General features: G+C 38.8%; 1 protein-coding gene across 1 annotated transcript in view; it reads left to right on the top strand.

Annotated features, from left to right (window-relative positions):
• Positions 1–595: 595 nt before the first annotated feature.
• The window catches only part of NWD2 (NACHT and WD repeat domain containing 2), a gene marked incomplete at both ends in the record, with an annotated part of 52,471 nt that continues 26,252 nt past the window's right edge, over positions 596–26,814 (top strand). The window contains 3 exons of the mRNA XM_082282695.1: positions 596–746; positions 21,630–21,718; positions 26,463–26,579. Coding sequence (XP_082138821.1) covers positions 596–746; positions 21,630–21,718; positions 26,463–26,579 — 357 coding nt within the window. The remainder of the gene's footprint in view (positions 747–21,629; positions 21,719–26,462; positions 26,580–26,814) is intronic.

Raw genomic sequence — 26,814 nt, 5'->3', positions numbered from 1 at the left:
CTGAACTCTTCCGAGCCCAAAGGATGCGCTGGCAGCAGTTTTCCTATAAAAATCCGATCCCGGGGCTGTGACACACTCGAAGGAGCGAAGGCGCCGTCAGCCTCACCGGAGGCGTCCCCGCTTTGGACACCGCAGACCCTCGCTGGCGGAGGGGGAACAGGAGGCACTCGCCGGCCAGACCGCGCTCCCGACGCGCAGCCTCCCGCCGCTCTCTGCTCTCCGCGGCGGCCGTGGCCGGCCGGGCGGCGCTGGGGGTCCGGCTGCCGCCGCGGGGCCGCCGTCCCGCCGCAGCCTCCGCCGCGCCCGGCACCGCTCCGCCGCAAACTTTTCTGCCCGCGCCCTCCTCGCCGCCGGCCGCCGCAAGGGAGCGGCGCGGGGGGCGGTCGGCGCCTCGTCTCCTCGCTGCCCCCGCGCTCCGGCGCCGGGCGGCGGCCACAGCCCCAGCCGCACCGCCGCCGCGGAGGCAGGCGGCGGCCCAGGGCAGCCCGAGGGTCCGTATGGCCGCTGCCCTTCAGCCGGTGGCGAGAGCCGCTGGCGCCGCCGCGGCGCTCCGGGGGCTGCTGTGAGCCGGCGGCTCGCCCTGCGGCGCGGCGGGATGTGGCCGGCCGGGGCGGGCGGCAGGCTGCCCTGCCCGCGGGACGCGGCGCTGCGGCGGGCGGCGTTCTCCGGCAACCTCTCTGCGCTGCCGTCCCACCTGGTGCCGAGCGGCAGGAGCGTCCGCGTCTTCATCAGCGCCAACCCCGAAGGTAACCGCGGCTGCCGCGCCCGCCCCGCAGCTCCCCCTGCCGCCCGCAGCGCCCGCGCTGCTCCCCGGCCCCGGCCGCCGCCGCTGCTCCCGGGCACCCCCACTCAGGGGCCGCGGCGTGGCCGAGACCGGCTCCTGCCCCTCTCCGCCTCGGGCCGCCAGGGCCCCTCCATCCCGCCGCCTGGCACGGTGTGGGGCGCACGGCCGGGCCGGGCCGGGCCAGGGGCGGGCGGGCGGTGTGGGGCGCGGCGGCCGCGGGGGTGCGGGCCGGGCTTTACCGGGTGTGGGTGTACGACCTCCGAGGGGGGCTTGAAGGCACTGGTGTACTCCGCTGCTTAAGTTCTATGTCCGTAAATGACTCGCCTGAAAGGCACCGGGGCGCGGGGCATCCTCTCATTTCTGCGCTGTCGGAGCTGCAGGGCCCACGGGGGCTGGGGACACGAGAACGGGCTGCCTTCCAGCGAAGGGGAGGCTTTTTAGGGGGAGATGTTTTGAAGAGCTCTCCTGGGGGGTCTGGTTAATAAGAGTTTCCGATTGATTTCATAGCACAATGAAAGCAGGTGTTAGCCCGCTGAGGCTGCAGCTAAGGTGATCCTTTGATCCTGGCTATACTCTGCTTCCAAGGAAGTATGCCTTGAAACCTGCAGTTTTAGCTTAATAAAGTCGGGGTCATAAAGTCGGGGTATCTGAATTAATTAGGCATCCTGCTGTTTAAAGCCTATTTTTAAAATTACCCTTTGATTCGAGGAATTTGCATACATTCAGGAGGTGTCATTCCCACGTGTAAGATAGGAGTTGCTGAAGCATATTCCCACTTGAAGCACGGAAATAATAAATTAAGCATTCACACTCATGACGTTTCTTGTCTGTAAAAAATGAGCCTGCTGTATTCACAATTAACTTTCACACCACCACCCACCACCTTCCCCCCCCAACACTTGTAATTCAACAATACTGTCACCTTTTATGCAAACATGAGAGATCCGAAAATCACGCCTGAAACGAAAAAATAGTTTGAACTTTGAATTGAAAATTGTCTTGGCACAAATACTTATGGGAGTATGAGAAATAGTGCTCACAAGTGAAAAAAACTGGGCATAGTGCTGCTTTGAAGAATTCCCACACCTCCAGCACTTCTTACTTGCTTTCGACACAAGGAAACTCTCAGCTCTCATATTCAACATCCCTGTTTGTTTAAAAAGATGACATTCTTTAAGGAGGGCATGAAGATGTTTGCAGTCTATTGCTGCAATCTAAGCAAGGAGATATAAAAATAGTGATAATTGAAAAAAAAAGTCTATTTGGCTCTGAAAGAAAATTACTGTGGATTTTTAGAAGATACGTTACTCATTAGAAATGGATTTCTGCCAGCATTGCCTTGACTGGGAAGCTACTGATGCCTCTGCATTTGATGTGAATGGCATTTAGGGTAGCTTGGTAGGTTAGCTAGATATTTGCTAAAATAGAAAACCTTAAACTTATTCTAAAGTTGGGATTTAAAGCTATATATATCCATTTGCAGGATTTTACCCTGGAATTTTGATTTGAAAAGATCAGCTTTAAAAAAAAAACCCAACACTGAAAGAAAACAGTGCAAACATTTTAGGATTGTTTACATTATCTTTCTTTACACATGGTCACAGTGATTAACACTCTTCATGTCAAATATTTTATCTGTGACATTGCTCCTGCTTCTAAAAATGATAGTGGGGGACAAAATTTCGGAGTTGTTACAGGTTTTGTTTATGAACATTTAAGGACTCTCAATGACAAGAAGCAACCATTACTATTTATTGGTGATAGCACTTCATCAACTTGATAGTTGTTGAAGTATTACTGACTGTGACTTTAAAAAAGCTGTATGTGGATAAACAAGAAATTAGCCTATAATGGGGTTTAGATGTCATCTAATAAAGTACTTTGAAATAGAACTGTTGTTGGTAAAACACTTGAAAAAATTCACAGTGCAAAAATTCTGGATGAAAACGTTGAAGTATTCCTACTAAATAAACCTTTTGGCACAATTCAAGCCCCTGACTACAATGTATATTTACATGACTAAGGCCTCTCTTGTTAATTTTCAGCATATCACTACAGTTTGTACCCATTCTCGATGCAGAGCATTCCTGAAAAGGGCAGTGAGCCCCTAAACTCACAGAGGTAGACTTGAACTGTGGTGTCAGAGAAGCATAGGGATTAATCCTGCTAGCAGTCACAAGAAAAATTTATCTACCGCTGAAAGTGTACAAACCTAAAAGAAGTTTTCTTGACTTATATTTAGTAAGTGTGTAGGGGAGAACTCTGGTAATCAGTTTTTGGTCTGTTCTTTACAAACATACTTTAGTATGACTGAAATACATTATGTTTTTATTATGCAACTAGGAAACTGGTTATATGAAAATTTTCTTAACGAGAAGCCCCTAAAAAGAACAAGTGGAGACAGTAAGCATGGGTAGTAGGAGATTGCTTCATTTTGCAGTCTTGTTTTCTAGAGGAAATTTTGTGGATAAATGAAACTGTATTTTCTCCTAGTAGTTAGCAGTATTGTCTTGCTGAAGTTGTTGATATCAATTAATCCATCTTCATATCACTGAAAATGACTGGATCTTTAATATCATGGAAGTTGCTTTATTATTTGAATACAAATAAATCTATTTTCATATTTCAGTAGATATAAGCAATCAGCAATATTTCAAATATGCATTTAAATAGGCATTTTGGCTAAGAGAGGTTGAAGATTTTTATTGGTTTTTGGTTTTCTCGGGATATTTTCGTATTTCAAAGTGATAAGAAAAGTAAGTCATTTGCCTGATTGTAATAACTGTTCCATATAGAGATCTGTGAACTGTAACAGCAAGTCTACTTTCTCTGCTACTCAGTAGTGCCTATGTAGATGCCTGCCATTTACATGCAGTTCATGTGAAAAACAATAGGTGTAAACTCCCATATGGTTCCATTACATGGAACTGTGGTATCAGCCCTATATAGGTTCAGAACATTCCAATGATTCTTGTCACTACTTCATATAGATTATTTGAGTTTCAAAGTTTGCTGTTTCAAGAAGTTATGTGGTGATGTAAGGAAATATTATGAGCTCTGGTTGAAACTGGTGCCTGAACTGGAGTTAGGAATTTGTCTTGAAAATGAAATCCAGTGAATTGGAACAAGCAGTCAAAACTCTGAACATTTTAAATCCTGTTGGTTCTTCTCAAAGTGGGGCTATCAGCCCTTTGCTAGTTTGACTTAAAGTCTTGTAATTTCTTTGATTAGCTAAGACATGGATAATTTTTTACTCTGAGCTCTTGGAGTTTTAGTTGTGAAGATGCCTTAGTAACTAGTAGAAACAGATGAATGCACTGACGAGGGATGTGTATAAAGCCAAATCCTACACACAGGTGGTTCCACTGCAGACAGGATGATAATAGCTTTATATAGAATCTGCGTGTGTCCTGACACAGGTGGTGTTAGCCAGCCTTATCTCAAAGTGTAAACAGGATTGCACCTAGCACTTCACATGGTATGGATTATACCTTTCCCAGCCACCATTTCAGCTACATACTACACTCTCCTCTGTGCAACACCCTTGCATGCTTCCTAAGTTCCAACACTGGATTGCTGTTACTAGATTTTGACAGTTAATAGTTTTTAGCCATTTTTAGCCTATTAATACCCTTCTGTTACACAAACAGAAACAACTTTGATGAGATCATGAACAAGCTTTAACAGCCCTGTTTAACTCCTCATGGTTTCTGTGCCTCCAGTACCCATTTTTTAAAACTATTAAACCAACTACTAGTTTTGACATGATTAACAATCTTAACTATGAAGTCCTGTGTATACATGTAGAAATATAAAAGAAAAGAAGATCTTATTCTATTAGAAGATACTACTGATATTACCACCACTTTAATGATTCCATTGCACAAGCACAATATAAAACTAACCTGTAAAGCTGGAACTTCACCAGCTTCCCCATGAATTGCCGGAGTGAGATTTCCTTGTCTTATGCTATTGAATGACTTCAAGTTTTCTTGATTTATTATTCAGTTTTTCACCTTAGTTTATTTCCATTGACATGCATCATCCAGAACATTGTATTAATTTGAAAAACACTCAATTCTAGTAAAGTACAAGTGTTCAATTGCCAAATTTACATATTTTCTTGTGATATATAAAGCAAAATTCTGACCAGCAGTTAGTTTTGCTGACTAGAGAAAGATTAAATAATGACTGCAGAAACAGGTCTTAGCAATGTTTTCATTTGGACCTATTGTTGTAAGCTTCTTTGCAGGAATTACATGTGTTTTTATCCATGTGGATGTACAAGTGAAAGAAAATAAAGTCATGTGATTTTGTAGTTTGGAACATGATGGTAGGTAACTCAAAACACATGAAGAATTATGATTGCTTTAATTACAAAGTTATTGCCGTATGTGATAGGAGAAAGGCATAATCTTGCATTCTTAGCATGTTCCAGGTCTGTTGTATTATTTTTACCTGAAATATTGTTTTCCTTAACGAAAATATAATTGTTAAAGTGGAAAGTTATTCAAAAGCCAGAAGAATGTTTAATGATGGTCCGTTCTGACCAGTCACAAAATACCATATGGTGTCCCTGCTTGGATACGTTACATGAAGATCTTTTTATAAAGACAATTTTATATAATCTGAGTGGAATTTATTCCTTAGCTAAAGAAAACCACAGATGTTCGAGTGCATGAAATTGCAAAGGAGGTGTTGCGGAGATGTGGAGACAAATAACTCCAGGACTTTTTTTGTGCTAAGTGTTAGTTCTGGTTACCTAATTTTGTACCTATTTATGGTCTTGTGTGACGCACATCACTGTAGTGTTTAAGAGTCAAAAACCAAGGTACCACTTGGGGAAAAAAAAAAAGGGAGTTCAGTAGTTTTAGAGATTAAGTATCTCAGAGTTTGGGGGAGAAAAATCATTCAAGTACCCAGGTTTGGTGTGAACCTTGATTTGAAATGTGTCTTATTTCAGGAAGTCCAGAGGTTAGATACCGAGCATTTATTAAGTTGGAAAAAAACCTGCCATTTTCAGTACTTCTTCTATGTGTAATTTTCTCTTTTCTCTTTTCTCTTGTGCTATGGAACAGCTCCATTGTTTTTGTGGTTGAGCAAAAAGCAAGATCTGACTCTCCTTGAGACTCTATGACCAAGTCTTATGTAGGCTTTAATTTTTTTTGCAAGGTAGGGTATCCTAGCAGATCTCAAGCAGAACCAGTACAAGACGATTTTTTGCTAAGGAGATCCTCAAGCCTGTTATACTGTCACGCAGATAAACTCCAAAAACTATAATAATCTGATAGTCTGTATGAAAAGAACTGCTCTTTGTGGCCTCCTGTTCTTCATGTGGGTTATCTGCTTATGCAGCCTGTGGACTGGGCTACGGATTTGCTCTAAACGTACCAAATACGCAAATGGCGACATCGAGAACTTTTGTTTAATTTTCCACAAAAGGTAGGACGTGCATTTGACAACAATACTATGATCAAGAGGTATTGGGTGGGGCTTTTTTAGTAAAAGAGCAAGCAATGTAATTTGTTGGGTTTGTGGTTTCTTCTTGATGTGTAGAAATATGCAAAATTATCTGAAACTCAGTCGCCTTCCTGCTAAGCAACACCTGGAGTTACCAGCTTCAAATGGATTAGGTATTTACACTATCTACTTAAAATTTTTGACCACATATCCATTCTTTTATAATATTTAAAATATTAAAATTTTTTTGTATTTTTTCTGTATCTGTAGGTGTCTGTAGACACATATGCACACATATACATAAATTATATAAAATATTATAAATCCTGTAGAGTGGTATAAGTGGATGTGTGACACTCAAGCCACACTGTCATAGACTGTATTCAAACTTGCTGGTAGTGCTCAGTCTCCTATGAGAACTGAATATGTTCAAAGGGTATCACTCAAGGTTGTATTTCTAGCAATGATGAAGAACTGCCTGGATTTTGTTGCATGCTATTGTAAAAGTAAAAGCTTTACAGAGGAGTTTAGAATTTATCCACAAGTAAACTTGTAAACAGAGTTATATGCACCTGCAGATTGGGTTCTATGACTGCTTTTCAAAGTGTTGAAGAAATAATATTAAAACAAAGCAGAACTTACAATTTCTTTTTTTTTTTTCTTTCTAACTTGGCAAATATTGCTTTGTTTCTTCAGATGTATTTGCATGCTAGGCTGTGCCTCGTTCTTGGGGGCAGTGGCTTTCTTTCAGTGATGAAGAGGAACTTCTGGACCCTTCACACGGTTTCTATGTACAGTGAGGGACAATGAAACAAGTGTGCAAATTCCATGCGATATTAATATCTCAAATAATATACTAGATGACGGACAGCAGGGGTATTGAATCGGGTCCTTATTGTGAATTGCTCCCTCAGCAAGGTGTGAGACCTTTGAAATGAGAGGCATTACCAAGCAGGCAGCATCCCAGTGCCTTCCCTCATCAAGAGAGGGGTGTTTGTTTTCTGCCTGCTCAGGGGCAGTGGGAAGACCTCTCAGCTGAGCAGCAGTCTGCTGTGCAGCAAGCTGAAGAGGATTTCCAAGGCTGTGTTTCAAGGAGGGCACGTGTATTCTGTGGTGGGATTTGTGTAATCACATAAGAGCAGTGTAGTACAAAAGGTACATAACTACATAACTTGGCATCCTATCTCTAAGCTTATGCAGAAAAATAATTCCTCTTAAGAAACTTACCTACATGACTGTGTGGGCATGTGTCCTCAGGTTTGTGAACACACAAGAGAAAATACTACATTAGACTTTGAGTTTTGTTTGGAAACTTTTAAAATGTATATCACATAAGCAAAACTTCAAGGAGTTACTAAACTTCTAATTCAAGATATGAGGGCAGTGCCCAAGTGGTAATTATTTTCATCTAAACAAGTCTTTGAAATTCCTTTGAATTTAGCATCTGAAAGAGTATTTTGTGATGAGATATCCTTTCAGGCTGCAGTAATAATACGTTACTAATATCTACCTACAGTAATTTAAGGTTTTAATATATTGAGGGTGGTAGATATAAATATAATATCATAAATCATCATGTGTATGGAATACAAAGAAATCTGGCAGGTTTTATTATAGGCAGTGCTGTTCAAGACAACTGCTTTATCCCTTTACTGGAATTTTAATTAAAGAAGGATAATAATAGATAGAGAACACAATTTAATCGTGATTGTGTCAGTGCTCCTCCAAAATAACTCCACTGGTTTGACATTTATTAATATAGGGTTTGTATCAGAGAGAAGTTTTTACTTACAAAATCTATAGTCAAAAGGGGAGTAGAGCTAAATCACAGGTAGCTGAAAGCAAGCAGTGTAGCAAAGTAAGTAGTAAGAAGGCCCGAGTCAGTGCAGAGTACCATGTGCATGCTGCTGTGCTGGGCAAGGAGGACACGTACCAAATGCAGGTCTTGTAAGCCACCTCTTCACCATCATAATTAAATGGCTCCCTCTGTCTTTGGCCTTGTCTTAAACTTCCTCTATCACCACCTGTTATTGCCCACTGTTGGAGACAGGGCACTGTGCTGGACAGAGCAGTTACAGTCATTCTTGTGCAGAATCTGGATCTAGAGGAAAAAGTCACCTTTAGAGACTACATTTATCAGAGTATTCAAAATACACTTCCTGCCAGAAACTGGGAAGACTAGCAAATGGCAGGACTTCCACGCTGATCTTAATCCAGAGTCATGCTGTTGTACGTATCAATCCTTGGGATTGATCAAATAGCTAAGCAGGTCAAATTTCAAACTGTCAGAGCCTGTCAGATACTCTTGTTCAGCCTGCTGTTAGCATTTCCTGGGGTGGAAGAGCTGCAGTCTTCAGTATAGTAACACTCCTCTGTGGTATGATTAAACCCTTGAAAAAATTTATTAATAGAGCCCATTTCACCCTACTAGCAATTGAGTACCTTTACAGTCTCATCTAGGCTTTATAAATCTCCAGACTGAAACAGGTGTTGAGATTATTATAGTATATGTATGATACATAGCAATGTTATTTGTGAAATTCTTATTTAGTCTCTAACTAGTAATGCTCTACAAAACATTAAGATGAAAAGAGAATTAATAACTTAGAGCCCTATCTGGACAGCTTTAGTTTCAGAGTTTAAGTTAGGTTAAAAATATTAGATTAAGATTACTTTTAAATGATTGAGAACTAGTGAGTAACCATGTGTGTTAAATACCTTTAGATGAGTTATCCATACTTACAGAGTTATGCAAATCAGCTGTTACATACAAGATAAACGAGAAGCAAATGCAGTAAGATCAGGCTTAGTAAGTTAGACCAAAGGAGCCCAATACTCCTCTCTGACCCTGGCAATTTCAGATGTATGATGAAAGAATAATGAATCACAACAGGGACAAAATGATGAAGGTTATGTCTTTGTGCTTAATAACCTGTGAGGCCCTTTGCTTCCATGAGTTTGTCTAGTTGCTTTACTAATTAGTCAATAGTCTTGGTGCTTGTAACAATCTTTCCAAATCTTGAGATAGATTATTGTCCAGTAAAATGCCTAGTCCTGCTAATTTTATTGGGATTTTTTTATGAACAAGACCATGCGTATTCAGCCAAAGAAGAGATCTCAAAAAACAGAAGTGAGAATATCTGTGGAGAAAGGATACCTAAAAGCAGATCTCCCTAAAACAGTAACTTTATCCAAAACCATCATTGTAATGATCCATTTTTTTCTATTTGTGTATAGAAAGAGGTTAATTGTGAAGACCTAGGTATCTGAATGTCCTTGTTCCTGTAGAGATATTAAAATGGAGCCATACTAGGAAATAAATAAGGAAATGACAGGGTTCAACAATCTAAGGAGCCTAAGATATGAGATCTGATCCAGAGGAGTCCAGTGTGTTATGCAGGACTCTAATCTAAGAGTTATTTTATTATCAAGAATTTTCCATCCCTAACTATGCCAACACGACACATCTAGAGGATCTTGCTTTACTGTCATAATTAGCATAAATAATGTATGACCACTTTATAAGTGATTTTCTTGAAATTAAGGAGTTAATATTTTTATTTTTCCATACCTACTGCTGTTTAATAAAGGCCACACAAATTCTAGAAAAGGAGATCAAAAGAAAAATATTTTCTTCCTTGATAATAGTCCTGGGGGCTACATTCATAGCCTGTACTGTTCTGGCAAGACAAAGTAGTAAGTTCTGAAGAAAATTTCTATTTTTCACCCTATAATATTTTTGATAGTTCAGATATCAGTGAGCAGTAAGTGTTGATCTTTTTAGGAGTGGTTGCTAGAAGATACTAGGAAAATTACAGAATCATATTATTATTTGAGAATGGTCTTGTTTTACCTATATATGTATTCTATTACATTTTAAAGTGATGAAGAATTACGCAGTGCTCTTGAAACAAGTTACTGAAGCATTTCTGTTTGTGTGATCCCTAATTTGGTATATCGAAACACTAGCAAAATTTGGATCATAATTTTCTTTGAAATGCAAGTCATTTCTAACATAGGATTATAAAAAATTAAGCCATCTGTGGTGAGCAAAGTTAATGCCATTGAGTTCCATGACATGCCATCTAAAGCAGGTATGTGTGCGTGTAACAGAGGTCCAAGGGACCTTAGACAGCTATTTCATTTGTCATTTTTTGTTGTGCAAATCACAGACTACAGGCTGGAAGGGACTTCTTGAGGCCTTCAGATGTCTCCTCCTGCCTGAAGCAGGAGCAAACATACCTGTGCCATTCCAGATAGATTATCTCACTCTTCATAAGCAGTCTCCAAACCAGTTAAGAAAATACAGGGGAAAGCAGACTGTACAGCACACTGCTGTGGTATGTCTTCCATAGCACTATGGTCATGCTTACAAGCAACATACAGATACAAAATAAGCTCATTAGTCAATAAAACGACCAAAAGTAAAAAGTTTCTTGAAAATTTCCTTGTTTAGAATGAGTTTCAGTAGCTTTCAGTAACTGCTGTATGTAATTATTCACAAATTTCTCAAATCCAGTTTCTGCCTCCTCATCCTTTTACCATGTCAGGAACTCGATCTGAGCATCTGTACAAAAGACAGATAATATAAATAAATGAAGTCCCATAAGGATGATTTTACCATGGATGCATGTGTCCTGCAGTGGTCTGCTTGTTTCAGGTGAAGCTTTTCTGGAAATCAGGCATTTATGAAATGTCTCTAATGTTATGGCTCATGTTACAGCTTTTGCTTTGATGGTTTATTTATGAATGGGAGGAGGAGACTCATTTACAGGATTTCTCTTATTTACATGGTGATTTGTTGGTCTGATTTGTTTAATGTCAGTCAGTGAGTTAATGCTTTTCAAAAGAGAACAGAAGACATGTAGAAGACACAGTTCATCATTTATTCCTCTCTTTTTTTAGAAAACAGATATTTAAATGCAAATAACCTCTTTATACCCTGCCTGTTTTAATTAAAAATGTTCTTTTTTACACTTTCTATAATCAACCATGTATAATATATAATTCTATTAAGCAATTCCATTGCTGGTATATTGTTCCAATCTTAATGCCACAGTCAGCTCCTCACAGTCATTATGTAAATTCAAAATAGTTTCAAACAAAATCTCCAGTTCCGGATTCAGTTGTCTTTAACCGTGTGTAGGTGTGGCAGATAAAAGATTATTTTTTCTTTATTCTGTGGCCAAGGGACAATACCTTTGTAGGCAGTGAGAAAGACTGATAGTGTTTGGCAGTGCAAGAAATGGAAATAAAGTCAAGTCCACCCTTTCAGCTAGATTCTACGCTGCCATTGAGAGCATAGCATCATAAAAGGTCTTTATCCTCCTTTAAAGGTAATTATAACTCATTGGGTATATTATCAGGAAAATAAGAGTGAAGAGTTGGGGAGGATGGATAAAGTAATTTGAAATTGCTAATCTGAGAAATATTCTGTAGTTCAGTCACCAATTAATTAAGTTGGTATGCCAGTTCTGGAAGTTTTCTTTAAATACTATTTTCTGTATCATACTTGTATAAGGTATTTGTGAGAAATTAAACTTACTTGTTTCAAATACATCTGCTTCTCAAATGAAGTGACTAGAACATGTGTTGGCCTTTTCCAGTTGCTAACTCCTCAAGATTGTTAAAATGCAGATTTACTGTTACCTTTACATAATGTGGTTAGCAAGCAGAAGAAATTAGTAAAACCTAGAGCAAGAAAGCAATAGCTAGGAAAATCAAGGCATCAGAAAAATATTTGACCAATAAAAACAGGTACATTATAGAATTTATTAAAAATGGCCTTTTCAACTGGATTATATAATCTTCACTAAAAATAATGCTTAGATGAATCATTAGAATTGGGAGGGTAACGAGAACAAGATCTGATAAATCTCTCTTCCTTTACATGTCAATCACTGTTTGCCTCTCAGACATTACATAATCCATCAAAACGAGCCAGCTTTGTAAATTATTTGGCCATGTTCAATGAGTTTCAGTGTAGACCCTACCTGGAATTCTCACTTTTAAAAACTCTTGTACCACAGGTCCTGTAAGTGGGTGTTAATACCAAGGCTGAAATTGTCTGTCAGTATGTGAAGTAGTCCTTTAAAGAAATCAGTTGAGATTCTCTTCTTCAGGCAAGCTGTAGTTGAGTTTCTGGCATCCCTCCCTCATGGAGTCCCATTTTTCTGGACTTAATGCCCTCTTGCAGCTGCTCTCCTTTGCTGGGGTTGTCATTTCATTTCTTCATCTTTGGTAACAGTTTCTACAGCAGCCATGAGCTATTCTGACTGATCAGTGATGTTATTTAAACCTCTCCATTTAGCATCGAGAAAAAAAAATCTGTTGCAAAGAAAACTCCTACTATGTATTCATGCAAGCTTACTGCACTGGCAGCAACCAGGAACTCTTATTCTTGTGTGGGTGCTTCTGCACACCCAAAAGTGTCAGGTTCGAGACTTTTTCATCTTCTGGCATAAAAGTCTTCACATCTTTCACTTGAAGCCCATACAGTAGGCTGCATTTATCAGTCATGCTTTTCCAGTTGACCCAGCCAAGTTCACCAGTTTTGTAGACCCAAACTGTGGCTGTATTGCACCAAACTTAACGAAGAATGCAAGCTGGATTGGAACTCTGTGACTTGTGCCCCTAAAGTAGAAAATTTAGATAAGGGAAGAGCAACTTCACTCAGGAGCCAACAGTGCTTGCAGAGCTCTTCAATTGTTCTGCAGTACTGCCAGATGCAAAGTCACATAGGAGTGTTTACTGGAATTTCTTCAGAATGAGGTGTATTTAATGGTCCTGTACCAGACTGTACTGTGAAATAAGTGTGTGCTTTTATGAGACTGGCTTTCTTGTGGTTTTTTAGGGCTCTGATCTGCTTTATGCTTTCTCAAAGCCTACAAGATACTACTTCATTCTCTTCAAGAACATGGACCTGCAGTTATGAGGAAGAGTGGGACATCCTTTTGCTTTATTGACTGCCACAGCCTCATTACCTTAAGTGCCTTAGTAACACACCCTGATGGTTTTCTCTTTGGTTTAGTGATGTGAGAAAAAGAAGTAGCAAAGCTACTGCAGTACACACAACTTAATGGTTAAAAGCATTTTCCAGTGTTGTAAGCCTTTTTTGGGCTTTCTGGAAAATTCCATAATTTTTTGAAGTGTAAGTTGACACTTCTCAATGAATCAGTGGGATTTTTGCCCATAACTTTGTTACTGCACTGGCCCTTACTTCTGTTCTCCATTACTCATATTTCCACAACTCATTCAGAACTCCTCCCTTAGATTTCACAAGAAGTTTTTCTTTCACATTAATTTTGATTATAGTAGCAAATTCTTGTCCCTAACAGGCCTTGTTGTTTTCCAGTGCTTATTTTAATAACCTTTGGTGTTCTGCAGAGATAATTTTCAGACTTAATTTAGGTGTTTCTAAATGTGCTGTGTCTTCAGTTTCTCCTGTCACATCATTTAATTGTATGACAATAATGGTTTGCAAATTGTCATGTTTTCTGGAGCTTTTCCTAACTTGCTTGCTTTATTAAATGAAAGAATTAGACATTTTTGAATTCTTCCACTTGTGCAGTTTGCAGAGTGCAAAAGGCTCTCCCCTTGTAGAGATTCTGCCTTCAACCTGCGGTGTCGCTGAAGCTCCTGCTGTTTGTTGGCATTTGCGTGCAGACGCGTTTGCGTTTCAGTGTTTGCCACAAATCACAGTCAAGGGACACAAGGACACCTATGCACCCAAGGAGCAGTCTAGGAGCATTTGCAGGCTTGGGAAAGGATTCCAGGTCAACCTAGCTTTTCTTGTTTTGTTTAAGAACATCTACATATAAGGGTGCTGTGTTCCCAAGGGGTAATGTGAGGTTAGTTAATTAGGACACGATATGAAATAAAATTCTCCTTCAGAGTCCTCATCCATACCATCATCACTAGACTGACAAAAGAGTATGTACTTTTTATTTACTGGTTGATTTATTTATGGATTGAGAGATTTCATGCAGACTGTGGAAGTCAGTAAGGTATCAAAAGATACGGGTTTTCAATATGTGCCAAATGATAGAACTTCATTTAAAATTTACTGAGATTAGCAGATCTCTCCATTAACTTCACCAATTTTTGGATCTGATTCCAAAATTTGTTTCATGTAAGCATGCTGCATACAGAGTAGAACTGTCAGAAACCAATATTTGTTTCAAATTGGGAAGGCAATCATGTGAATAATGAAAATTTGAATCTTGACGTTTGGATATAGGAACCACTTTTCCCGTCTGTTTTATCAGTTTAATATTGATGTTTCCCCTAAAGTCTGTATTTTAACATGGTTCTTGACTCCTCTGATTTTATTAGTCAACTCTTTTTGGTTTTAATTGTTTGGATGTTACTGTTAAGCCAATAGGTGGCACTGGTTAAGCATATTAGCAGTCAAGATGCAGAGCATTCTATAAAATGACACTGAGAAGTCTGGCCATTATAATTTTTAAAACATAATTTTTAAAAATACATGTTGCATATGTTTACTTACTGTTTATGTGGTTTTTTACATTTGACATCTTACTGAACTGACAACATGGAACATTTCAGAGAAAACTATGCCTCTTAAAATCAGGTATTGTTTGATTTGGGGCTAAAAAAGAAGAGGTAATTGCTGTAACTATAAGTTTTAGGCATATTATTATGCCCTACATTATGAATCCTGCCTAGTTAGGTCATTTGTTTGTTTAAGTGTTCTGGTGTAGATCGCAAATTTGTAGTCACATCCTGTCATTTCTTCCCACTTGAGAGACACATTTCAGAATTACTTACCATCTTAATGTTATTTTTCAATATTTATTCTGACTTTCATGACAAGCAGACATTCCTTTGGGCTGAAATGCTTCGTCCAATCTTGTATTTATGTTTTTTTAAAAACTGAGAAGGTTGAGTCACGTAGACTTTGTGCACGTCTCGTGAGAGAGCTCCAACCACCAGATGGAGTGAGGACATGCAGCTGTGTTACATCACAGTAATGTTGCAGTGTTTTGCTAATCAGAATTTATTTGGATGGTTAGTTAGTTGTGGGGTTTAGTTGAATTAATGAATGGTCTTCAGTTTGTCCAATTTCTCATTTGCCTTCTAGAGAGCCAGTAGAGATCTGAAGGTTGGCATTGTTGTTTGGGGAAGGGACACTGGGAATTGACCCAGAGCAGCCTGTTCCCATTCCCAGTCTACCTAATCTTGGGAAGCTTTGATGCCTATTCTAATGATCTCTCCCCACAGAAACTCCACGGGAAAAAAAATGACAAGTGTCCATGGAATTCATTTTCTAGGATGGCAAGGGTACTAGGGAACTCAAGTTTTTTTTCTACCTCTCTTACCTGCTATATGATTCAAGCTCAATTATTGCTTGCAAAATGCTCTGGTTCTGAGATGAAAGGCACTATAGAAATGCAAGTTACTTATTATTATGGTATTATTTTCAGAGACAAGTTTTCCATAATATTTAGGAACATGTTGCCTTCTGGTATTCGAAGTTTCTAGTAGCATGGGTAATACACAATGCTGTTGTGCCTTATCAGTAAAAAGCGTAGTTTAAAAGGAATAATTCAGTTGAACAGTCAAATGGGTCAAGAACATACTAGCATTAAGAGGCTTGACAGCCACTTCTTACTTGGCACTGCTGCTGAGTAATTTTTAACCTTAGATAATTAAAGTGCTGAAATTCTCACTGCAGCTACTAGACAATGGTTATAAAATACCCACATTTTTTTTAGTATTGCAATGCATTAAAAAATCCTGTGGCAACAATCTGTCCTACCCTTCTATTAAATCTAAGCACTCAAAAACTTAAGAGAAAGCAAACAGCTGGATATCTTAGTGAACATGCATTCAGGACTAGATCAGAAGTTCACTGCTCATCCAGGGCTTCCATAGTTGCACAAGAGAGTTCAACATCATGTGTTAATACATGTAACGGTGTGAAATGTGCAGGGGACTATGGCAGCAGAGAGGTGGGCTGAAAGCCGTGAGGTGAAGACCTCCAGCAAGTGTCTCTCCTGACCACTGCAAAGCACAGGAACACCAAGAGTGCAGGGTATGATAAAGAAATTGTATCTTCCGCACATACAAGGAGCTGCTCTTTCTTGGGTGACTGCCTGGAGATGAAACCTGTAGACAGCTCTGCGACCCCATATGACAGTCATTTCTGTGGTGCCTTAAACAGCTGCAAGAGCAGCTTTTCCTTTTTTTTTTTCTTCTTTTTCTGCCTGGGTTCTTCCAGGTTCAGCTGCCTGCCGCAACTTGTTACGTCAGTCAGCAATTTTCCTGCTGGCTCTCTCAAGCTGGGTATTGCAACGTTCCTCTGTCAGTCAAAAAGTGGTAGGGCAAACACACTCCATGCTTAGGATTTTCCTCTGCTTGAGGGCCAACCATCATGCATGGATATGGTTACTCACAGGTTACTTTTCCATTAACAGATTGTCAACTTGAATGTGCTGCTCCTTTGATAGTGGTTGAGGGCTCACTGTCCCCACATTGGCACCTCCTTTGCAACACAGGATAGGCGAATGGGGCTGAGCAATCTCCTTGTTCAGCTGCATTGAGCCTTGACTGAGTAGAGTCGTTGTGCGACTGCTGCCCCCATACATGAAAACAGCCGTTCACATCACTGTACTCAGACCAGTACACCACCAGCAAGGAGATAAACTGTTTGGTCTTAGGACTGAATAACTGCTGCTTGGGAGTGGGCAATTTCCATCAGGCTTACATGTTAACTCTTCCTGTTCACTTGCATCGACATTTTGAAATTTTCTTCAACAGAGCTGTGTTCCATGACTTAGATTTATCCCAGAGATTAATGTTTGGCAACTCTTTGTAAATTCACATCATCTGTTTACTAACACAACAATGAAAAATGTACTTGCTCTATTAAAATAAGTGACTTTAATAGCAGAACAGCTTGTGTTTGAAGGTCAGACTTTGGCATGGGAGTAGTTCACGCTAAGAAGCAGCACCTTGGCATATTCTAATGAAAACTGGCAGTGGTTTGACTGAGCTACAAGCCTTCAGAAATCACACTGCACACAAACAGTTGTGTTTATTGGAGAGGAGAAAGGATGTAGATGGATATGTGACTAATTCAGTTCAGTCCTCAGGATTACCCTGGGGAGCATAAGGGGAGGGAGGCTGCACATTCTCAGTCAGTTCCAAGTGCAGGGGTGGGCAGGGCAGTGTGGTTGTGGAATGGCTTAGGAGGCAGCCATCTGCAAGAGATGGCTCTTGTATGGGAGATGTGCACTCAGCAAGTCACTGTCTTGTGCAAAACTTGGGGTTTGGGTTCATTTAAATAGTGGAGAAAAGTTTAGGGTTGGGGGGGGTTTTTTAAGTTTTCTTTTATGTTTTATGAGATTTAGTTTCATTCCCACAGTTTATTGTGAACTATTATTTGTATTTCTGAGTTTCAGAATTAACATCAAGAGGTGTAGAAAGCTCATCTCACAACTACTGTCTCATTTTGTCTGCTAAAAGAATGTAATTTAGTTAATCCGTTCATCTGCAGCAGCAGCCTGGAAGGCGGAATTTGCCTGTGTGACATTTTTGTTGTTAGGAACTGCCAGCTTCACAGATTTGCTGTCACTTTAAATCAAGTTAGATTATATTTAATTAAACCAGCTTATCTGCCATCCATACTAATTACCATAGTTCATCTTAAGTATATACACTTCTGTTTCCTTAAATTTTCAAAACTTATTTCATTTACAGGAATTCTTTTAATTAATTAATATAAGCACCAGACTCAAATTCCAATTAGATAAACACATTCCATTAGATATGGAGGTAGGAATAAAAATACAGAATAGGTATGCTGAGTGTCTTATCCAGACCACAGTTCTAGTTGAAGAAATGTTTTATCTATTTCATTTTTAAGATATTACAAACTTAGAACTACTCCTGCAGTGTGTTGTTTCATTTTCTGAACACGACTACACATGTTACGCTGCAGGGAACAGCACCATGTTCTAAAACTAGAGCCAGCAGGGTTCTGCGATATAAATCCTGTGGGCATAAACACGAAGTAGCAGAACTGTTTTATCTGTTGTAAACCTCAGACAAAATATTTCCCATTTGTCATTTAATCATGTTTACTCTTAAATTCTGCTTTTTTCCAATACTTCCTTTTTTTGTTGTTGTTCCTGCAACTTAGGCTTCTTTAGATCCCTAGTAAGAGTGTTCTCTCCGCTGTCACGCTTAATTAACTGCAAACAATAACTGTGTATTGTTGCTTCCTTAATAACCAAGCTGTAGTCATGATTGATTTTCATTTAAAAAGGCAAGTATAATTTTGTTTTATCTCAGTAATTGAGCAGTAAGTTGGTTTTCAACAGAATTTATTCTACTTGATCATGAAGATATGATGCTCTGCATTTTCATAAACTTCCATGCCAAAATTAACCTGTATTAAGGCAAAGAAAATAGAATATATAGTCTTCTATGACTGACTGATCTAAGGGTCTCAGTTACTGTGAAGTTAAAAAATGAAGCGTTTCAAATAAAGCAAACTACACAGTTAGCTTTTATCACAAGGTACAGCAACACCATTGCTTTGGAGCCAAAATAATATTGCTGTGTTGGCACCATGGCACCCTCTGACTAATTAGCCTTGTTAGCTGTGTACTACATTCTGCAAGAAAAGGATGACTTAGACACTAAAGCATGAGAGAAAATTAATGACTGTGGATCCTGAGGAGGGAGAAACTCATCCATCCCTTTTATGTACTGACACAGGCAGCTCTGAGCTGAGAGTGCTGGTTTTTTCACTCAATTCCTAAATAATTGTAGGATGTGTCTATATTCATCCAGATCTGCAAGTGAAGTAAATCTCTCAATCATCACTATCTAATACACTTTGACTCACATCATAGTGGGGTCTTGGTGTGCATGAATTGGATTCCTTTTCGATGAAAAACTGGAAGATAACTCCAGGTGCTCACCAAATGCATTCCAAATGTTTGTGAGGGTTGAGCTCAATCTAAAGTAAAATGCCCTGAAAAACATAAGGCATGGGCATTGGGTCCTTGGCACCAGCTATTTTACTCTACAGCTTTGCTCCCACTAGCCCAGACAGGAGCAATTGTCCTCCCAGGTAGTGTACAAGCAGCCTGGATAACTAAGTCAAACCTGCAAGTTCTCCTGAGAGACAGGATTACTGCAGGTTGCAAGGGGTACTCAGGTCAGGTCACTTGGGCTAACCTCCCTCCTGAAGTGCTGTCAGCAGAAACTTGGTCGACTGTGAACTTGTCTAGTTGAGTCTTGAAGTTCTCCAAGGACAGCAGAGCTTCTTCTGGTGTCCAGCCTGAACTTCCAAGCTGTAATATGTTATCGTTGTCTTTGTTGTACTCTCTGGCCCAAAGACCTTGTCTCCATCATCTTTGTAAATGCCTTAGAAGTAACTGTAGGCTGCAGTTGGGTCCCTCTTACACTCTTTGCTGGACTAAACATGCCCAGGTCCCTCTATCTCTCTGTGTAGGCCACGTGCTTTTGGCCTCTATCTCAGTAGCTTCTCCAGTTTCTTCCCTCTCCTCCTGATTTGTGGTTTCCAGAGCTGGGCATAGCAGTCCTGGTGCAGCCTCTTTAGTGTCGGGAAGAGGAGCGTAATAACTGCGCGAGAGAAAGTGAGGCTACACTCCTCCAAATGTGCCCAGAGCAGGGTCTCTTATTGTCAGTGTTCAAATTGGATATATGAAAGCTCTGCACTTTAGATTTAAGGTCTCATCTTGCGTGGTGCATGGACAGTCAAATGGGAAAGCTTGTGATGAAGCAAGGACTTTCATGCTTCTTGGACCATTGACAGAACACGTAAGCATAGTTAGTACGTTTTAAAACATAAAAGCATAAATACATACTATTACATTATTGGACTTAGAGAGGATGTTTTCTGAAAGCTACTTTGTCTCTGAGTTTTTTCCACATCAAAAGTTTGTGAAGGAAAAATTGTGGTAATTCAGATGAATTGGATTAAACCTGACTGTACTTTTAAGCCCTTTGGTGTGGGCTTTTTTACCTTTTTTACCTTTTACCTTTTTTATTTCATGAGAAATAATTCTCTGGATGTTTCTGGATTGCTTTCTGTTCATGAAAATAAGTGGTAATTATATTACACTTTTGTGTAATATTCCAAATATATACTTAAATAGTAAGAAGGATATTATTAGTTTGGTGTAATAAGTTAAATTACAGATTTCACACTTTCCTAGAATTTTTTAAATAAAAACATTATAAATCTGTGACTATGATTCTATGAACAGACGTCTGACTCAGATAAATCAGCTGTGGCTCTGATTGTGGCTCTAAAGCATTGTTGGATTTGCATATATTTCTCTTATTTGCAACAATATGGGAAACGTCAGATCAGTTGAAATCTATTGTTTTGTTTCAGTGCAGTTACACAAATAATGTGTGCCCTGCAGTCGATGTTCTCCACCATTCATGAGTTAACACTTCATTTTTCATCATATGGCACTGAGAGCTAGTGGCTTACAACAGTTACGTTCTATTTTTGAAAATAACTTAGCAACAGTGCTACCTCTGTGTGGTCTCAACTCAGTTACAATATAGCAAAAGCCATCACATATCATAGTCTTGTGAAATAGAATTTATTATCTACAAAAGATTTCACTACTAACCGAATTTACTGCATATTTGACCATATGTGCAAGTGGTATGTTTTATATAAATGTGTTCAGATTAACTTGGACATACTGAACTTAATAATAATTTTGGTTTCATTGCCATGTTGTACTTCATTATCAAAACATGTCATTTTGCATGGTAAGAATAACATGATATCAGCACTGAGCATTTAGTATTATAGGAGGAACCACCTGGGCAAAAGATAAATAATGCTATTAATGATAAATAATACTTTTAGGATACTATTAGGTTAAAGATGGTGAAGAAAGTGATAGCATTTGACACAATGTTATTAGTTCATGTTGTTGATTTATTTCCAAGTATTGAGATCTCTTTCACCTTTGGTATATATCTTTGTTCCATGGTGTTTCTTATTTGTAAAATTCAGCTTTTTGGAAACTAAATAGAAGTCAAAAAAATAAAGAAATTCCAACTGGTGAATTACAAAATGAATTCAGCTGCACTGAATTGTAATGTGCTGCAAAATTAAGATGCATATGAAGCACAATTTTGCCACATACCAACACATTTACATGATTTTACATGTATTGTTACACGTGCAAACACTTCCATGTGTTTGTACAACATACAATTTGGGGACTAGATCCCAGCACTTGATTTTCATTAGTGCTGTGTGTGTGTTCAGGGTTCATTTTTAGTGAAAAATCTGTATCCCTGACTAAAAGAAGGGTTTATATAAATATTGTTAATAGCATCTTTTTCCACAATGCAGATACAATAGCAGAAAGGAGGGCCCTAAGAGAGCATGTGTATCCTAAGCTGAGAGAATTCTGCAGAGAAAACTATGGCTTGGAATTTCAGGTAGGTTTCATTGTGTTGAATCTTGCATTACTTTATCTTGAAATTAACTCTATTTAGAACAGATAACATTTTTAAATATCATTGGTAAAACAGAAAATTACAAAAACTTTGTTTCACAGAATCCCATGCAGAATTGTTGGGGTTGGAAGGAACCACTGGAGGTCATCTAGTCCATTCCCTGCTAAAGCAGGTTCACCTGGAGCAGGTTGCACAGGATTGCATCCAAATGGGTTTCGAATATCCAGAGAGGACTCCACACCCTCTCTGGCCAATTTTTTCCAGTGCACTGTCACCCTCACAGTAAAGAAGTTCCTCATATTTAGGCGTAACTTGCTGTGCATCAGTTTCTGCCCATTGCCTCTTGTCCTATTGCTTGGCACCACCAAGAAGAGCCTGGCTCCCTCCTCCTGACACGCACCTTTAGGTTATTTGTATGCTTGGATAAAATCCCTTCTTCATTTGTGTCTTCTCCAGGCTAAACAGGCCTAGCTCCCTTAGCCTTTGATGTACTTAAATTATTTTACAAGCAGATTTGAGGTAGATTCTGAATGGATGAAAAAACACCACCTCTATTTTAGATATTCAAAGTATGTAAGAAGAAATAATGTTACATCTAATATACTGTGTTGTGCTTCTTGAAACCATACTTAGGTTCCACTGTAATGTGAAAAGTAATTTAACCAGGTGAATACCAAAACTGATTATCAAAATGAATTGAACATGGAACATATTTATTGTGATTCTATGCTATGGAATTTGCTTCCCTTAACGTCAACTGTAGCATTCCTATATCTTCAGTAAGTTCATGTTTTCCTTTGTCTTATGAGAGACATAGACCCATGCACATCTTTGGCAAGAGCCAATTAGTAATAAAGACAGTTGTATTTGATTTAAAACGTGTTTGGCATCACTGTTAAAGTCACTGGTACTTTAAGTCAGGTATATCCTAATTCACAGTCCCTTATATGTCAGCAGGCCTGGAAGAGACCGTTTCTCTGCTAAGAGAAACAAATACAGCTTGTGATGTTGTAAAAATGTTGTTCAGTTTTCCAAAAATTCTGGCTCTGCATCCACAAGCTTTCCTCACATACTTATTGACCCCAAAAACTCATCTCTCCAGAGTGTAGCTTAGTTGGAAACAGCTAATGCCTTTTAGGCAACATCCTGTTCCTCCCAGTGTATTATTCTTGATGCACATGCAGCTGGTTTTTAATCAAAATAACAAGTTCTTAAATTAGGATATTTGGTTTTAATTCCCTGAGTCACAGTGGAGTTGCTGAATCTGCATGGTGGTAAATTCCAGTGATTTTTGATTATGGCTATGAAAGAATTTCATCTGAAGGTCCTAGCTCATCAGCTGGTTGGGAAGTCCCAGCTGCAGTGATACATGAAAGGAATAGCAAAAGATATTCAAATAATATTTTTCTTGTATTACTACCATGTGATATTCATGGAGAATATCAACCCCTTATTTCTGTCATCTTTGAGGAGTGATCTTGGTGAGGGAAGTGTCTCTTCCAAGTAGATCATAATCCACTGAATTCTTTGTGAGAGGAAACATTTCTTTTTTCAAACAGATTGTAATGCAGTCTCCAGGGAAGGAGTAATTAAGTTTACTCTAGTTGATATTCATGGAAGCAAATTATTTTATTATATAGTTTCAACACCAGGAGCATCTTCAAGTGATATGAGGTCTGAGAGACAGCTCTACTGACACAGTTCAGAAAACTGCTAGAAAGCTATCACATTTCTGTGGAAGCAAAGTAGGAAAATGTACAAAAATAACCAAGGAAAAGTAGTCTTTTGAAAGACACTCTGAGGTAGACTTTAGCAGAACATTTTTTTTTCTATTCCACACACTAAATTTCTTAGGTTAGTAGGCAAAATCAAGGCTACAGTTTTTAGTGCAGTGGTGTGAATAAAGTATTATGTACTTTTCAGATACAGGGATAAATTTATATTTCTGTGTACAGAGCAGAACACATAACTTTTCATCCTGATATGTAATCTTCTACTGACCAAACAAGAACTACTTTGCATGTGACTACTACAAATGCACTATGCAGTACACCCTCTACCTAATAAATCATGACCCAAATGAAATGCATTTGAGTACATGCATTACTCCAACTTTCACTGAGTCACCTGGCTGCACTCAAAATTGTTTCAGTTGTTGCAAAGCACGAGATCTGTCAGGTGTCATCAGTTTGGTGGGAGCTGTTACTGAACATAATCACCATATGAGGGGAAGCAGAACTGACTATATTCAATCACACTATGAATGTGTTTGCTTGATGGACTTCTTTTTCATTGTATCAGAAAATATTTCAGAAAAAGACATGTATTGACAAAGACTGAAAGCAGGTAAGCTGGGGAAAAGACTTTCAGAGCATAGGGTGGTTTTGACCTGAAATACAGTACTTTTACCGGGGAGGATGGAGTGGTTAAAGAAAGTAGTTGTAATTGAAAATTTTGGAAGATAACTAAACATAATTAATTAGCAGCATACACTTTTCTTCTTCAGAACAATGAACCATTTAAAATAATTTTCAACAGGATATATATGCTAAAAAGAAAGTGGAATTTTGCATGAATGAAATTTTTAGTTCTTTTCTTAAACTCTTGGAAGTGATTAAAATAATTCTATCTCCTAAGAAAAATCTGTGAAACTGTAAGATTGGTAGGACAAAAGCTAAAGTAAGCAAAAGAAAACACTGAATTATGAATGAAAAGTCTCTTTTTATGTGACTAGTGTGGAACTGTACTAGACCAGTGACAGCCCACTGCGTGTAAGGAGCTCTTGCAGAGGGCACTAGTTGTCATACGACCTTGGAAGCTTTACTGAAAGTCTGAGTGGGTGTTTGTCACACATTTTTCCAAGTATAAGTAAAAACATGCTTCAAAATCAGATATAGTTGTCTCCTTGTTCCATTTCTTAATTTTGTAAATCCTATTTATTTTAGTTAGCATAATGAGCAACTGATGAGATCCTATTTTGAAATTCTTGGTGTCTTCAGAGGTTTAATGGGTATTTACTCTTGCAGTACAAAATTGTAACATGTTAAGATACTATGCACCAAAACTGTTACCCCATAAAATAACAAACAGCCACTGAGCCCCTACAATTACCTGGTATTCCAGGGGGTTTCCTCTTCACATTTACAGAATTAATGTGATTTTTGAACAGTTAATTAAAATAAAAATTGCTTCATGTTTCCGAAGAACCTGAGCAGCACAATAAATTCATTCAACAAGTAATTGAAATATTTCTTACTGTATGCTAAGATCTGTATCTGAAGGATTTTATAATGAGAATATTTAAGCTTTGTCATACATCATGCAAGTAATCAGACAGATGAATACAATGTGAAGTTCAATAAAAAAGTTGTATTAATAAATAACAGAAAGTAGAGAGGAAGAAGGGAACGAATATTTTCCTGAGACTAAAAGAGAAAGGACAGCAAAGAAATCAGTGCAAGTGAGGGAGATAGAGAGGTTATTTGAAACGCAGTTTTGAACAGCAGAAAATGCAGGTTTCAGCAAAATTTTGCTTTGTTTGAGTCCCAAACTTTTAAGGCAGAAATAATCAATGAGACTGTTGGTAGTGAAATTGCACATAGGCATAAATAGCTCTAGGATTTGGTCTTAAACCTTGGTATTGGTATGAGAAATTTTCCAAGAAGATTAACCAGCTCTAAACTGCTGAAATTTAGTTTTACATCAACTCATTATTAATTCTTATATTAAGTCTTCGGGCTCATTTTATAATCCGTTTAGACAACAGCTAATTTTATGATTCTGTTTCTTGCAGAGTGCTTCCACAGTACAAACAACATTACAATAAACAATTTGGTAATATATTCATGTAATAATACAATTTTGATTGGTTTTTTTAACTGTCCATTTGAACTTCTTTTTGTTAAAGTTACGTACAAGATGTTAAGAATCAGTAGTAACTTAAAGGAGAGAGTAGTAGCTTGTACCATGAGTTTTGTTCCAGAAGTAATTCAGGCATATGATCTCTATCTTTTTAAATTCGATTTCCCACAGTAAGAATTGGGCCTTTTAGTTAAAATGTATGGTGAAATCACACTTAATCATTTAATTTTTTTCTTCCAGGAGTTTGTTTGCAACTAATTAGGGTCACAAAACTGAGTCTGTAGCTACATATGAAAGGCTGGACAGCAAGCTCTCTGCCACTGCATATCTGTACAATCTCTGCTTCCACAGTACAAAGAGCAGCTAACAAAGGAAGTATGATAATGGAGAACCATTCCTATTCTTTCTTTTGAGCTGTGTGCACAGGATGAGTTTATATCCTGTGGATACTAGTCACACATGGTGTCAAACCATGGTCTTGACTGTGATCCACAGTGAGATTCCCATTAATTTTCATGGAAACAGGATTTTTTCAATGCTTTTGTCATTATTCTTACCTATTCCTATAAGCAATTTAGTGGCAAATAAAAGACTACATCAAATCAAGAGCTTGTCATGCTAATCTCCCTATGACTATGAAATGAGAGATTGTCCCAGGAGGGACTATCTGGGGGGGAAAGTAAGAGGCTGGAATTCTCATTTATATGAGGAAACCCTGCCAGTCTGTGTAAGGACTGTACGCAGACCTCATTGCTTTCTACCACACTGAAAAGCAAAGCTTAGTGCACAGGATGTTGGCAAAGCTAATTTTTAATTTGATTGGTAGAAAGGGCATATGGTAACTATGTTGCATGCTGTTTTCCAGGTCATAGACTTATACTGGGGAGTTGAAGCAGATGAATGGGACAGTCCTGAGCTGCAAAAGACTCGTATGAAGCTGCTAGAAGATTGCTTGAAAAGTTCTGCAGGTCCATGTTTTGTTGTGGGTATAAAAATAATGTTTTACTTTATAAGAAAAATATGTTATCTATCCTAACGTGCATGATTCAGTAACAAATGCGTGGTTTCTTCTTTCTAACATATTTTATGTTCATTGCTGTGCATTTGCTATGCAAATATTTCCCTATGCGGCTCCGTAGACTAACAGTGATTACTCAGTATTAGTGGAGAGGAAAGAAGGATCTTTTATGATCAGTCCTCGTAACAAGATGGGTATG

This window comes from Coloeus monedula, assembly GCF_965178545.1.
Source record: "Coloeus monedula genome assembly, chromosome: 5".
NCBI lineage: Eukaryota > Metazoa > Chordata > Aves > Passeriformes > Corvidae > Coloeus > Coloeus monedula.
The sequence above is the reverse complement of the archived record's forward strand: the minus strand, read 5'-3'. Positions and strand labels throughout refer to the sequence as shown.